The 15,338-nt window shown below is 44.0% G+C and overlaps 1 protein-coding gene across 1 annotated transcript; it reads right to left on the bottom strand.

Annotated features, from left to right (window-relative positions):
• Positions 1–677: 677 nt before the first annotated feature.
• LOC109786145 (uncharacterized) lies at positions 678–3,081 on the bottom strand. The gene is made up of 2 exons (XM_020344730.1): positions 2,210–3,081; positions 678–708 (listed from the first exon to the last, which is right to left on the bottom strand). Exons 1-2 carry the CDS (start codon positions 3,079–3,081, stop codon positions 678–680), a joined length of 903 nt encoding a protein of 300 aa, XP_020200319.1.
• Positions 3,082–15,338: the final 12,257 nt, after the last annotated feature.

Genomic DNA, 15,338 nt, shown 5'->3' with positions numbered 1-15,338 from the left:
AATTCTTTTCAGCTTTCGTGTGACCTTTCGTATACCCGTAGTGCGTGGCAAAAATTTAGATATCGGCTCGGCTCATCCCCGCAACCCGCGTCGCGTCGCGTCGTGACGAGGCGGGCGGCGGAGGAGGAGCGCGCGTGGTTATCGCTCTTGTTCTCATGCTCATATAAGTGGGGAAAGAACCTCCCTTATAAGGAGGTCCAACTCCCACTAAACTAGCAATGTGGGACTAAACTTTAGTAGTATCCCTTGCCTTGCACAAATGGGCTAAGCGGGCCTCTAGGATTTATTAGGAATTTCTGAAATAGTTATTGGGCTGCCCAAAATAGACTAAATTCCAGCAATCCCCCACCAGATCCCAAAGGCACACAGAAATTTGCCTTTGGTTCCAAAACACTGTTTTAGATACCGGTACTGCAGTGGAGACTGTTAAGTTGAACTTCCACCTAGAACTCTATGCTACACTAGTAAGCAACTTGAACAGTGGACTGGGCCTTGAACTGCAAGTTTTCTGCGAATCTAGCTTCACATAAAGCCTTGACCGATACGTGGCTACCGTGGGTCTTCCCCACGGGTGGAGCTTATGCATCATACTGCGTGACCTTTCATGAGTTTACTAGAGAGAACCCTACTCTCATAGATTGCGACGTTTGACAATCAGACTCATATAGGTGTGTTCTTCAAAAGATGTTCTGCAGGATAACATCTCTACTTAAATGAGCCACTTAGAACACATTAAGATATACATCAACCTTCCATGCAGATTAGGAGAGTATTGCATCTTCATGGAGTGGTATTGTGAATAGTAAGGATACTCTCCTCTCAGTTGACCAACAGCTTGTCTTCCACATCTAATTCACGGGATCTCCGATCACAAAGAATAGGTTACCACTGTGAACAACTCATATTGTGGGTCTCATACCCATCTCTCTCGATGCATTATCTATCACATTACGTGATAGACCCTTAGTAAAAGGATCTGCCAGATTTTTAGACGTTTGGATATAATCCAATGCAATAACTCCGGAGTTTCTCATTTTCCTGACAGACTTTAACCTTCTCTGAACGTGTCTTGATGACTTCATGTTATCCTTTGAGCTGCTCACTTTCGTGATCACAGTTTGATTGTCGTAGTTCATAAGGATACCCGGTACAGGTTTCTCAACAACCGACAAGTCATTCAAGAGCCGACGAAGCCAATCTGCTTTGACCGTAGTTGTATCTAGTGTTGTGAGTTCTACTTCCATTGTTGACCTCGTTAAGATGGTCTGCTTGCAAGACTTCCAAGAAACAGCACCACCTCCATGAGTGAATACATATCCGCTCGTGGCCTTTATCTCATCAGCATCTGAGATCCAGTTTGAGTCACTATACCCTTCAAGCACCTTTGGGTGCCCGGTGTAGTGAATTCCATAATTCACAGTGCCTTTCAAATAACGCAAAACTCTCTCTAGAGCTTTCCAATGCACATCTCCTGGTTTTGAGACAAACCGACTCAGTTTGCTAACAGCAAAAGAGATGTCAGGTCTTGTAGCACTGGCTAAGTACATAAGCGAGCCAATAATCTGAGAATATTTCAATTGATCTCTAGCAATTCTTCGATTCTTTCGAAGTAACACACTCGCATCATATGGTGTTGGAGAGGGCTTGCAGTCACTATAGCCAAAGCAACTCAAGATCTTTTCCACATAGTGAGATTGAAGCAATGTAATCCCACCATCATCGTCTCTCAACAACTTGATGTTCAGAATGACATCAGCCACTCCTAAATCCTTCATCTCAAAACAGCGAGATAGGAAATTCTTGACCTCCTTATTAACATTCAGATTTGTTCCGAAAATCAGTATGTCATCAACATACAAGCAAAGGATAACTCCCTCGCCCCCACCATGGCGATAGTACACACATTTGTCAGCTTCATGTACAACAAAGCCTGCAGCTGTTAAAGTTCTTTCAAACTTCTCATGCCACTGTTTGGGTGCTTGCTTGAGTCCATACAAAGACTTCAGCAACTTGCACACTTTTCCTTCCTGACCATCTAGTACAAACCCATCTGGTTGTTCCATATAAATTTCCTCGTCCAACTCTCCATTTAGGAAAGCAGTCTTAACATCCATTTGATGAACGAGAAGACCATGCGAGGCAGCTAGTGAAAGTAGAACTCGAATAGTGGTCAGTCGAGCCACAGGTGAGTAAGTCGGTGTGTCCACACCAGCCCGTCGTCGTCTCCTTGAGCACCACCATCAGCCGCCCGGCCGGCCCCGGTGCCGCCACGAGGTACTTGCGTCGGCGCCACGGTTGGCTGTCCTCATTAGTCAGCCTTGGCGTGATGGTCGTGCTGCCGAACTCGCCGGTGTCGGGGTCGCGCTCCCACGCCGCCACGGCGCCCGAGTACCCTAGGGAGTAGAACCTGCCGTCGTGGTGGATGGCGTCCTCCACGCCGTCGCGCGAGGGAGCCAGCCTCCACGCGACCTCTTCCGTCATCGCAAAGGCCGGCATGCCCAAGCACGGGCCCGTGATCAGCATGGCCGCGGCGGCGGCAGGGGCGCGGACGACCTTGCGGTAGAGGAAGCCGCGCGTCTGCTCGACCTCCAGCGTGAAGGTGCCAACCGGCTGGCGGCCGCCGGGGTACGGCGGGCCCCAGGTGAAGGGCTCCAGCGTGAACTCCAAGTGGGAGCCCCTGTGGAGCGCGTGTACGCAGGGGATGGTGGTGATGGCCGGGAGCCCGCGCTGCTCGCCGGTCACCGGGTTGATGAGGCGCAGCGTGGCGGCGGCGGCAGTGTTGATGGTGACGAGCCACCCGCGGGAGGAGCCGATGAAGGCGTGGGCCGGGGAGCGCACGGCGGCGGCGCGGCGGTCGGCAACGGAGTAGAGCGTGCCGATGTCCGGGGTCCGGCCGGGGAGGAGGAGGTACGGCGCCTCGGGCCTGAAGGCGTGGCGCTCGGCGCGGAAGACGGCGGCGAAGGCGAGGCGCTCGGGGAAGGCCAGGCGGGCGTGGATGTTGGCCAGCACATCCGGCGACAGGCTGACGCCGGCGCCGGCGGGCTCTGGCTCTTCCTCTGCCTCTGCGTGGTCTGTCGGCATGGCACTGGCACCCCACGGATCGATGGTTTCGGCGGCGGCGGCGGCCTATATTACGTTACTATATATTTATATATATATTTTTTGAGATGATATCCGATTCTACTACTACTCCTACTTTGACGGCAGTTCAAGCCCTACTCAATTTATTTATTCTTTTTGTAAAATCAAATACAAATCCAATATAATTACTAAAGTTCATTTTTTCAACCCCCAGTTTAGACTAAGGTCAAGTATTAATCCTAAAGTTATTTGCTACAGTTCAATTCAAGTCTTATATGTGCTCGGACTAAATTCAATTTAAATTTATTTTTCTAAAATTAATTTAACTCCAAAATATTACTAAGTAAATTTTAAGTTTCCCAATTATATTGCAAAATGCTTTATTCAATTTGAGTTCATGCTTCCAAGGTTATAACGAAGTTGAATTTGAACCGAATCCAAATATTACTTTGAATTTCCTTAAGTCAAATTATGATCCAAAACTATTAATAAAGTTCATTTTAAGTTTCTGAACTTCGTTGCAAAAGGAATTAATCCATTTATGTCTTTTATTTAAAGTCAACACAAATAGTTCCAAATTTCTTTTGAATTCTGGCATCCCCTGAATTGTACTTAAATTCAATTTTTTTTAATTATTCAAATTTCATTTTCACTGAGATAATTTGAAACTATGTTTTACTAAGTTTATTCAGTAAAAGGATTCAATTTAATTGGATTTAGAAATTGCAAGTTATGACCAATTTAAATTTAAATTCATTCTGTTTGAATCTGAATTTTATACTATTCAAAGGCTAAATATTTTTGGACTAGCTGAAAGTGTATTTCTTAAGTATCGTTCTGCAAAAAGTTCACTAAATTAGCATTTATAGATAAAAGTTACAATGTTTGAAGTTCTAGGGGTTTTCTATAAAACTACCAAATAACTCAATTAAACGGAAATTGTTCTGAATAATGTTTTGGATAAGGTGGGACATGTGTCAAGACATGATTGGCCGGTACCGATTTGGTAAGTGAGTGCGTGCGTGAGCTGTTGGATTGAAACAAACAGACGAGATTAGATTTGGGTTCAACAGATTTGGCGCTCGGGGAGTCTTGGGGATGGGGAGGGGCTCGGGTGGACGCGGCTCGATGCGGTGGTGCTGCTATATTCTTTTGGCATATATTCCCCAAAAAGAGCGAATACCTCCATGTGACTGTACAGTAAAATACAGAATGGATGTTTCTCAACAAAAAAAACTGAAAGTAATTGCAAGTTGTACCCTACTAGCACAGAATGAGAAAACACTACCCAAGATACATATCATTTAAAATCCATTAGTAACACATCCAAACATAAAGGAGGGTCCAAGAAATACATCGCAACATTTGATTCTAAACTGTTTGCCACGCCCCTAAGAAATACTCATCACAACAGCCTCGAGCTGGCTGATAAGTCTACTCATCACAGAAACTCATCAGGATCACATAAACAAACCGGGGTCTCCAACACATCGGTGACCAGCTGGAGCAGCAACGGGGCACGCTCCTGAAGCCAGACAATGTCGCAATTACCTTTGAGTACATCATCAGCAGTATCCTTTAGCATTATGCTCAGCTTTTTGACTCGGGCTGAGACCAGATCCTCATCGGCAAGCAATACGCCCAAGGCTAAGATAAAGCACTTCCTCAGATCTAAGAGCGTAATTGCTGAGTTCTGCATGAGCAGGAGGGCTTCCAGGGCGCCCCGTTCCAGCTTGGCCTCCTGAACCATGAGCTGGGGTAACACATCATGCTCGAGCTTTTGGATTTCCAGCGACAAGCCTGCCACGACCGAGAGGTTTTCCAGCTCCGGGCATGCCCAGATCCACGAATCCTTGATCAGCGGGCGGAGGAGTGCATACGACTCGCGCGCTATGCGCACCGACTCCAGAGAGACAACATTCACAAGCATGGACTTATTGGAGTGGCCCAGCTCATTGGCGCGGGCCTGCAGGGCTTGGATGTGGGCATGGGAGTGGATTTTGTAGAGCTTCGTCATTTCCTTTTGGCGGACTGCAGCAGAAGAGTTGCCGCTACCAGCTGGTACAGCACAAACAGAGGAGGATTTAATGTCAGGAAGAGACCATACAGCACCAAGCTTCTACTTAATTAGTTAGGACAGCAGCATATTTGCATTGTGCGACAGAATAGTTATTAATATGAAGTGAAAGCAATTCAACCATGTATTCTGATAGGCAACTAAACAAAAAGAATGAATACACTCAATCACCCAAAACAGAAAAATAATTAACAGAGGGAATATAATATAATTTGGTTCAAAGTAGATAGAGATCCCATCATTCATTGTATTATTGTGTGAGCAAGAAAATTGCATCTCCAGAATTAATGCCTCACCATCAAAGGAAACAATAACTAAACAGCTGGGAAATAATTGCTAATAAAAAATTGCATCCCATGTGCAAGGGCATAGTGAGCACAGAAAACCAAACCAGCATTTACAGTCCTCAAGAAGAAGACTAGAGATTGGTTGGCAAAAGATACATCATCATTGGCAAATATTAGTATCACATATAATAAATAAACCCAAACGATAACCAAATACCTATCCAAACAACAGAGCTGGAAAGCAGCACATATGACTAGAACATTAATCAGCAGCTGCAGGTTAAGTGTTGTGCACAAATATTTTAGGATCCCAAAAAATATTGTTACCTATCCAAACAGAGCTAGAACATTCTGGCATAAACTGAAACTATGAGGGAGAGGAACATGAGGCTATGGGGGAGGAAGAAGATGGCCCCCTCGTTCCCAAGGTTGGTCTTCGCGTCAACTGTGATGGATTCGCTGTGCGACGCCAGTATTCCTTGTTATTGCCGTCGTTGCGCTAGATCTGATGGTGCCTTCACCAATTTGTGGGTAGGCATTTATTTTGCCCCGTTGTCATTCCCTGCAGCTTAACCATGATTTTGTCTCTGATTTTGCTGCGGATTGATCCATCGTTTGCAGGTGCTCGTTCTTTTCGTCAGTTCCTCGCTTGATCTGTGCCTGCCTGCTGCGTCTTCATCCAGGGATGTACAGGTCGATTGCTTTTCCTCTCCTTCTTTGTGCTTCTCTTCTTTCCAGACCTAGGGTTACATTTGTGAAGTAGTGTATATTCCTTGTCTTTTCTATATGAGTACGCTGCTAGATTCGGTCTATTGTGTGTAGGCTGGCCAATGAGAGGCAAAGGGTATTATTCCCTGGTTGGATTTATGTGGTGTCCTATCTTCCTTGATTGTTTTTTCCTGGATTATAGGTTTGTGCTTCTTGTTCCATGTCTGGATCGTGCTAGGCCCTAGGTTTTTTTTGTTCATTTGCACATGATTCTGGGTGTTTTTGTTCTTTTCTTTGTTTTGTTTACTATTTATTTTTGGCTCTATACCAATAGCCTGCTGATTTGTCGGTTGGTCCTGCTCGTCCTCTGTTGTGATATTGAGGCATGTAGGCTTCAATTTACTGTTGTTCATTTGAGTTAGGCTGCTTAATTTATGTTTGTTTACTAAGTTAATTAGATTTTAAATTTAGTGATTACAGTTTGTCTAATTCACATCTAGATGTTTTCTAAGGATGTCACATCTAAACTCTCATACATAACACAACAACAAGGAACAAAAAAAATCTGGGCCAAAAGAATATAAACCACAAACATAGTGGACACAAGGTTAGATGTGTCCTAGACAGACCCGTACCTCCTTTGTTTTTTATGGAATTTGGATATACGTGCCTTTGCTACCTATTCAGTCAATGCTCTGCTCAGTTTTAGTTTCTTTGGGCATGTGCTTTATATAGCTTTCTGGTCTCTCCTTCCGGTCTACCATACTATTTTATAATTTGTCTCTGTTCACAAACCTAGGCTTAGTCAGTGTTATACCGTATTAGATTATGTGTTCTGCCCAGCAGCGTATTTATCTGTGCTTCTTGGTTTGTCCAGAGAGTCTGATGAGAGAAAGGTCAGTTCACCTCTGTAGCTTTTGTTGTTTAATTAGTCAGCATGTGCAGGTTCATATAGCAGTACACATGTGTGAGTAGAAACTCTTCATGCAAGGTGGCAGTAAAAGGCCTTTCGATTTTACCTTAGGCACTACAAGCAGCCCATTGCTTGGATGATGATAAATTTTGACCACAAGAATGTCCTAACAAATCTTATCTTTGATTGCAGCTAAAAGAGAGCTGACTAGGCCCGCCTGGGAAAGCAGGTAAGCACATTCATGTCTGGTGTGTCAGATCTGCTAAATTGAACTCTTGCACTTCAAGATAGATTTCCATATATTATTACTTTTGACTGCCAACAAGTTCATAAATTGTTGCTCTGTAGTGATAATACTCTTAGATTATTTCAGCTTTATTGATTTGAACGCTGAATTTTCTTTCTGACCCTATACAAAAAATATTGTTTTGTGTAAATAATGCATCGCATAATTTACTGTTGGCAAATAAATTATTTATGTATAGCTACTACCAAATTATCAGAATAATAAATCTATCACTCGCTCCAATTATTTGTAATTCTGGGTTAGGCTTTTCTTATCTAAACTATTTGATGTGACAAAATATCTTAAACAAGCTCTGTGATTTGTATGCTCTCTTATATTATCAAAGATGATTGCACTTATACTATATGTTTGATAGTTTCTATATACTCCGAAAGGAAAAAGAGCTGACTAACAAAACTCAGCCAATGTTGAATAATGCAGTGTATAATAATTTTGGGGACCTTTTTCTTTCTTTGTTGCTCAGTTAGCTTGTTGTTCTTACCTGCTCTTCTGATTAACCATATGATTATGTCATGTCACTTACATATTGTGCTTTTCTTTCTTTAGATTGAATATGGAGAAAATTATCCAGAAAGATGAGACGAGTCGAGCTAGAGCTGCTCTCAGCGATTTGACCGATCCAGCCGTCCACTTCGCTTGCTTGATGTGATCTGGGCCGTCGGATCTTCCTCAGAAATCACCTCAGCTGTCGGTTCAGATTGAAACACTATTGCAATGAATAGTGTTATAGCTGGGATGCCACCGCGTGTAATTCCTAGAGCCCGCCGAGGGCATTTTCATCACTTCAAGTGCCTGGGACAATATTCAATGGCGGTAGGGCGTAAGCCCCTGTCCATCGCTCCTCCCGCAGGCCTGCACTCGCGTCGCGCCCTATCCTCTCCATGCCGCCTCGCCTCTCTCCCTGCCTGCTCGTTGCCCCGGTCGTCTCTGATGGTGCTCCTAGATGTGCTATACATCACCTCCTCACCTCCTTGGCCGTTTCGGTGCCCGTGGCTTTCGTGCTCGTCGGCGGGATGGTGCAAGGCGCAACTCCGACGTGGTTCCTCATTGGTTGGACGGCATTCAGGCACAACCCCAGTGCCCACTGAGTACTGCCTCGGCTACAACCTCCCTCTGTGAGCTCCATCTTCCCCTGCTCTGCTTCGGCTACTATATGGGACATGGCCAGGGCTATGATGATCAGTTATGGATGATATAGGCATGCTCTCGAGCAATCGAGGCACTTCTGGGTATTAATTTGGATCCTCCCTCGTTTCTTTGAGTTGTTTTGATCACGTTCTTGTTTTAGTGGCTCTGTCCTTGGATGGTCATTTCTGATGAGTGATAACCAGGGCAGTTTCACCCTCGTAAGAACATATTGATCCGGTGATCCATCCAGAAATCCAGAAATAAGATTCTGGCCGTCGGATCTCGCTCCGGATTGATCTCGGCCGTTGGATCGAGCCTGAACTCCTGAAGTAATGAATAGTTACTCCCATGGTGAGATAACTCGCCGGAGGAGGAGGCGGAGTGCCCTGACTTGCCGGAGCAGGAGGAGGAGGCGGAGGCGTCTAGTTCGGAAGGTTGATGAGCTCCTTCCGCCATAGGCATGGAGTCTTCAGACAAGAACCTAGACGAGTCTCCCTATCACCCGTAGGGTGGTCAAGCTCGAGCTCCTCAAATACGTCAGTGATTTCGTCCACCATCACCCTAGCATATCCTTCTGAAATCGGCCGGCAGTGAAAAGTTGCGCCAGGTTCAAGAGGTGCAACAGAGCCAACAACCGCCTTGACTTTGAATGTCTGCCATTGCGTCATAAGGTGGCAATGTTGAGACTCCATGATAGCATCCACGGGGTAGCTAGCAGGAGTCGTGAAGACAGGCTCCTGCTGAAGCAGCTCGGTGGAAGCCACGCTGCTTCTCCGCTGAGATGGCGGGGTAGCTTCGGGGAAGCTTCGGCAGGTCGTTTGCTGCGATCTGCTTCTCGTTCCTCTATCGCTTGTACCCTTGCGTGCAGCGCTTGCAGTTGGGTATGCTCCACTTTCTTCCTCCTCTCCTGGCTTTTGTAGCCGCCTGCGTCCGAAAAACCAGCCTTCCACGGAAGGGAGCCTGGCGGCCTCGTGTCCGTCCGGGGTGCTCAGGATTTCTGAGGGCCTCTGTGAGCTCGTCGTTCTCTCTGTCCGGAACGAACGTCCCTTGCTGCGCTTTTTCGATCAAGTCCCGAAGCTTCTCGATGGGTGTATTTAGCTGCTCGTTCGTCCAAACGCACTTCCCTGTTACAGGGTCCAATGTTCCCCCAACTCCGAAGAACCAAGTCCTGCAACGGTCTGGCCAGCGTCGCGTCTCGGATGCAAGTGTGAAATACTGGTGGGCAACGATTGCCTCCAGTAACTAGTTTGGGGTTGGAATTGAGCTGCTGGGGCACAACTATGTGAAGCGAATTGAGCTGCTGGGGCAGACATTCTGAAGCTCAATGGCCCTGGTGTTGTGTCATCACCACCCGCTAACACTTTACTACTATGCAACCCCCCTCCTAAACTGACAGTGGAAGGTTGGCCCCCTTATATTAGAGGTGATGGCTGCAGAGTGCACTATTAGGTTCGATGCTATGAGCTAATTTCTCAGTTTTGCATTTCACTTCTGTATGTTGGACTAGCTAGCTGGGATCAGCTCTGCATCCTACCCACTCTGCTATTAATCACATCTCATAGACAACGACATAGCCTCCCATCCTATGCACACTACCGACAATGGTATTTCTTGATAAATGTCGCTCCTCTTTGGAGGCTGTAACAAACTATCTTTTCAATACAAAGAAACACAAATCTTTTGCGTTTTCTCAAAAAAAAAATGTTAGCCACAGAAATTATGCCGCTACTTTTGACAACAAATCTACGAATAACATATTTATGCTCTCCACGAAATACTGTTGTGTATATGAGTATTCAAAATTTTGGACGTTTGTTGCTTGTGAATATAATTCGAATGCAAACACTATAAATTACAAAGTAAAGCTCCACACCATGGTTGTGTTAGTTAAATGTTTTGTGGCAAAGTGGCAATGCTACATATGAAACTGCTGCAGCAAACAATGATGGCATGCCTGATCCACTAAAGAAACGACCGTATGGCTGTGCGCATCAAGGCGTTGTAATGCATGCTCGTTCATTATGGTAAATACTCCTAAGCTAGACTAAGAAATATACTCTATTAACTTGATTAATTCATGTTGGATTACAAAAGGCGTGATGGCCCCCATGAGGCGGGAGTTCTCCCTAAGCATACGGAAACTGCCAAATAATATATATAGCAATTAGTTATTAGTCCCTACTTTCCTAACAGTATGGTACTCATCCATATACAGATGGACATGTGCATACATCTTGCGCATATCAGGTGTTTGTACAGTCGCATAATAAAGATCTGCCATATTTTTTGACATACCATCTTACTTTATGTCAGGCCAGCTGTATATAGAAATGTACGATTGTAATTACAAAATGGTACTGGCCTCGTTAGGCATGCAGGGTCTTCTGACCAACAGCTTTTTTGCAAAACCAAGTTATGCTGGTGGAAATTTTGTGAAATTAATACTTAAAATACAGTAAAATGTATTGCTAATTGTGCATTTGACCCCATAGGGCTGTATTGCTGGCACCGCCACTGTATGCACGCAGTGCAACAGTTAAGGCGACACAGAGAAATCAGTCTTACTAAAAAGCACCACGATCTGTCATCTTGCAGGGATTGTCGCATTATGAGAAGAAAAAGTATGTTTGGAAAATGCTTTACATACATATGCTGGGTTACGATGTTGACTTTGGGCATATGGAAACTGTTTCTTTGATATCCGCGCTGAAGTATCCCGAGAAACAGGTGAAAGCCACATCTTTGAAATCCTCAATTATTACTCCTTTCCAGTAGTACAACTTGTTTCCTAATTGCTACCTTTTCATTGTGCTGCAGGTTGGATACATCGTGACATCTTGTTTACTTAACGAGAATAACGATTTTCTGAGGATGGTCATAAATACAGTACGCAATGACATAATAGGACGAAATGAGACTTATCAGTGCTTAGCATTGACGATGGTATGTCATCATGTTCTACTCTTCTATCTCCGTGTCTTCTTTCGATTTATCTGAATATCGTAGACATTTTATTGTGAATAAATCTGATAAAATAGAACTGCTTTTGTGACTCGATACCAGAAAAAGATAGTGATGCAAAAGGACATCCATATGCAAAAACTACTCCTATGGAATTTAAACAACCAAAACCTGAATTGCACTGACCAAATTTCTCAGTATTATGGCTATAATTTACTTTATAGTGGGTAGACCAACGCCGTCGTCTACCGTGCTCGTTGACTCGTGTCGGGAGTGCGAGACCTTCCCTTCCCTCTTTTTTCCCAGAGAGGAGAGGAGAGGAGAGGGGAGGGGATGGATTTTTCTGTCTGGGGAAAAAAGGGAGCGGGGTAAATCGTTTTCGGCGCGACGTGGCGGGCGAGGGACGCGAGGTGCTCTTGGCGGAACCGACGATGACCTGTGGGCCCCCTTCTTTGTGGGGCCCGTTTGACAGTGGGGGCGAGCGGCGTGGCTGTGGGAGCGGGCGGTAGATATCATATCCGAGAGAGAGAGAGGGATCTCCGCCCCCCGCCCCGATCGTCTCGTCTGTCGGTCTGTGTGACTCTGTGAGTGGTGATCGTCTGCGCCATGGAAACACCACCAGATTTAAAAAAAAACACACAGTACAGATGCAAGCACTCATACATACGCGTATACACTCACTCCTATAAACAAACACATGCACATCCTATCGCTATGAGCACCTTCAAGAGACTAAGCTGACATATCATTTTCAGATTTACAAACTCATCGTAGGCGCCTAGGATTGGTCTGGCGGGCTCTGTTGCATCGATTTTCTCTACCACCGCGTGATAAAAAAAAGGCAGAGGTCCTTCCACTTGATCAAAAATAGTTACCACAAAAAGATGACAATACTCCATTTGTTACATAAATTTAGACGTGTCGACTTTTATAAATGTCAAACAAACATATGTAGGAACAAATAATAGGTTTACTATTTTAGGCATGGTGCAATTGTTGGGTTGAATCCATGGATATGTCACCATGGACATATAAAAACACAATTCATGGCAATTCCAAAACATTTTTCTGATGCACAAGAGATCAATCTACAGATCTGAACACAGCCACACCACGTCCTCTCCATAAAAAAGATTAGGGTTTTTGTGCCTCCCGCCGGTCCGCCTAGGGCCATGGAGGCGTGGTGAACCTTGGCCCTTTAATTACCGGTGGGAGGGATCTTACTCCTCTTTCAAGTGTTTTTCTAGTTTTTGTTTAGGGTTCGTGTCTTATTCAGGAAGACAAAATGGCAACGCTTTTCTAAAGATGAAATAAGGGGCTCCCGCCTAGACACCGTTGTGGTGGTGGGTCTCGCGTCACTGAAGGGCGTGTAGAAGTGTGTCTCAGACGAATCTTACGGGATTTGATCGGTGCTGGTTTTTGATGGATCTGCTCTATTCAATCTTCGTTCCTACGTCTACAGGTTGGATCCTTTCAATCTATACTTGACATGGGTGCAAAATCTCCTAAAAAGCAGAATTCACTGCACACTGGTTTTTTATGATAATTCTCCAAAACATACTACTATATACTATATATGATCTGTCGCGTGCGAACCAACCTGTGGTTGGATGGTTAGGAGGACAGTGGTATCCTCAGCCTATCATGGTTCAATTCTTAGGCTTGACATTGGTGCTCGTATTATTTCTGGATTTATTTCAGGCTTCGAGCGATGTTTTCCTAAAGTGGGAGGAAACGTTCTCGTCTGCTGCGAGGCGCCTGTGATGACTTTGTAAAATATCAAAATGCTATGCCGACACAGTCTCTCGAAGGTGCTCGTATGGGTAGAGTGTGCGTGTGTGCGCTCATGTATGTTTGTGTATGAGAGCGACTTTGATTGTTGTTGTGTTAGAAAAAAATGGTTTGCCGCGTGGGCATCATCAGATGAGTGTACAGCTCACCGGGCGAGCACAGAGGATCCGTGCTAGTGTGGAGCCGGAGCGGACCAGCGTCGTCGGCATTCCGGCGGGTACCACGGCCGGGTACGCTCGTACGCCCAAACGGACGGGCCCACCTACCCCCGTGTGTAATTAACAGCAGTACGGCCCAGGCCCTCGGCCGACGCGTGGAGTGGAGTGGGCTGGGGACCGACCGTCCATGTGCTGGTCCTGAATTGTTTATTCCTCCACTGGGGGTCCTCTTCTCCTCTCCTCCGACGAGAAAAGAAAAGAAATCGGAAAATCACGGGTACCTTGCCTAGTTTGATTGATTGACGTGGTAAATCACGGGTGGGCTATTTAGCTAGCTGGTGCCCAACAAGAGATTACGGCGGACATTTTTACTATGCGGCAAAAATATGCAAGTATTTTTTTTTGTTTTTAGGTACATGCCAATTTAAAAAAAAACACGGCAGATTTATAATTTTCTGAACTGGACACATGGCAATTTTTTTTTTAATGTTCACACGCCAAGGTGTTTTGTACACATGGCAACATTTTCCGAATAAAAAAATCTCATGACCCCATGGATAATTCATAACTTTTTGTCTTTCAAACATGACAAATTTAAGTCATTTTGTAGTGCTCTTGTGGCAAACTATGGGATTTTTAATCAATTTTCATGGTGATTTAGGGATTTTTTTCCCTACTTTTACACATGGCAATTTTATTATGATTAACATGGAGATCTTATTATTCAAAACATGGCAGCTTTACTATTAAGAGCATGGCAATTTTATTTTTAATGGCATGTCATTTTTACTATGTCCTTCTCGCCTGCTGTAGACCCTAGATGGGCTTTCCCAATATGGGTTCCTGCACAGTTTTTTTTCCTTTTCGTCTTGTGTGTTTTCTGAGCCAAATTTCATCAATTTTTTTGGTTTTCTGTCTTATGTGTTTCTTTATGGATTTTCTTTCTTTCTCAATACATGTCAATTTTTCTAAATACATACTGTAAAATGTCTAAATTGTCTAAATATTTTATTAATTGGCATAAACCTATTTTTTGAATGCGTGAACCGTTTTTTAATTGCCATGTACATTTTGCTGAAAGGCACTATTTGTTTTCTTGAATTACGTGAGCATCCTTTCTACGTTGTATAACATTTTCTAAATATGTCACCTATTTTTTTTAAAACACTTGAACCTATTTCTGAATGCTATAAACATTTTTTAAATCATGCTGCTGCCTTTGGTCTATATTGGTTTAAACTAAGTTAGTGACAATTAATATGGATCATAGAGAGTACAATTTTGTACATGATGTTTATACTTTTATATTTCACTTTGAACATCTTTTATTTGTTAAACTCTATTGTGTATTTGGAATAAATGTATTTCGAATATTGTTTAAAAAATGTGAAAAAATGGAGCGAATGAAGAAGCAGAGAAGAAAAACGAAGGCCGGCCAAATGTATGGCGCTCCCTGCCTCATACCTGCAAATTTAGCTAAGCAGCGGTGATAATTTTTTACACAATGTTTATACTTTTCTATTTCACTTTGAACATTTTAAAACTTTAAGGAAATTATTTTTTAAAATAAATGTTTTTAATTTTTTAGTAAAAAGGTGAAAAAAAGGAAATCGAGCGAATGAAGAAGCAGAGAAGAAAAACGCCCAATGAATGTATCTGTATTTCCCTTTCTTTCATCAACTGAACTGTGTGCGTGCATGGAAGGGCGATCATGTGCACTTCAGAGGAGTGACTTACCTATCATTGTCGAGATGGACTCTATTCTTGCAGTCAATCTGATCCAACCGAGGGATTTGGACAGATCTATTTATTCTTGGATAGTTAAGGTGATCAAGTATGTTTTGGGAATTCGTGGTTCTTGTATTACTCATATAGATCGCTCTCAAAATAAAGTTAGCGGCTGCTTAGCTAGATTTGCTAAATTAGA

The sequence above is a fragment of the Aegilops tauschii genome, chromosome 4 (assembly GCF_002575655.3).
Source record: "Aegilops tauschii subsp. strangulata cultivar AL8/78 chromosome 4, Aet v6.0, whole genome shotgun sequence".
Lineage (NCBI taxonomy): Eukaryota > Viridiplantae > Streptophyta > Magnoliopsida > Poales > Poaceae > Aegilops > Aegilops tauschii.
The sequence above is the reverse complement of the archived record's forward strand: the minus strand, read 5'-3'. Positions and strand labels throughout refer to the sequence as shown.

Coding starts and splice junctions, on each gene's coding strand:
- LOC109786145 (XM_020344730.1), bottom strand. CDS start 3,081: ATGCCGACAGACCACGCAGAGGCAGAGGAAGAGCCAGAGCCCGCCGGC. Junction 709..2,209: donor AAGGAGACGACGACGGGCTG/GTGTGGACACAC, acceptor GGCTCATTTAAG/TAGAGATGTTATCCTGCAGA.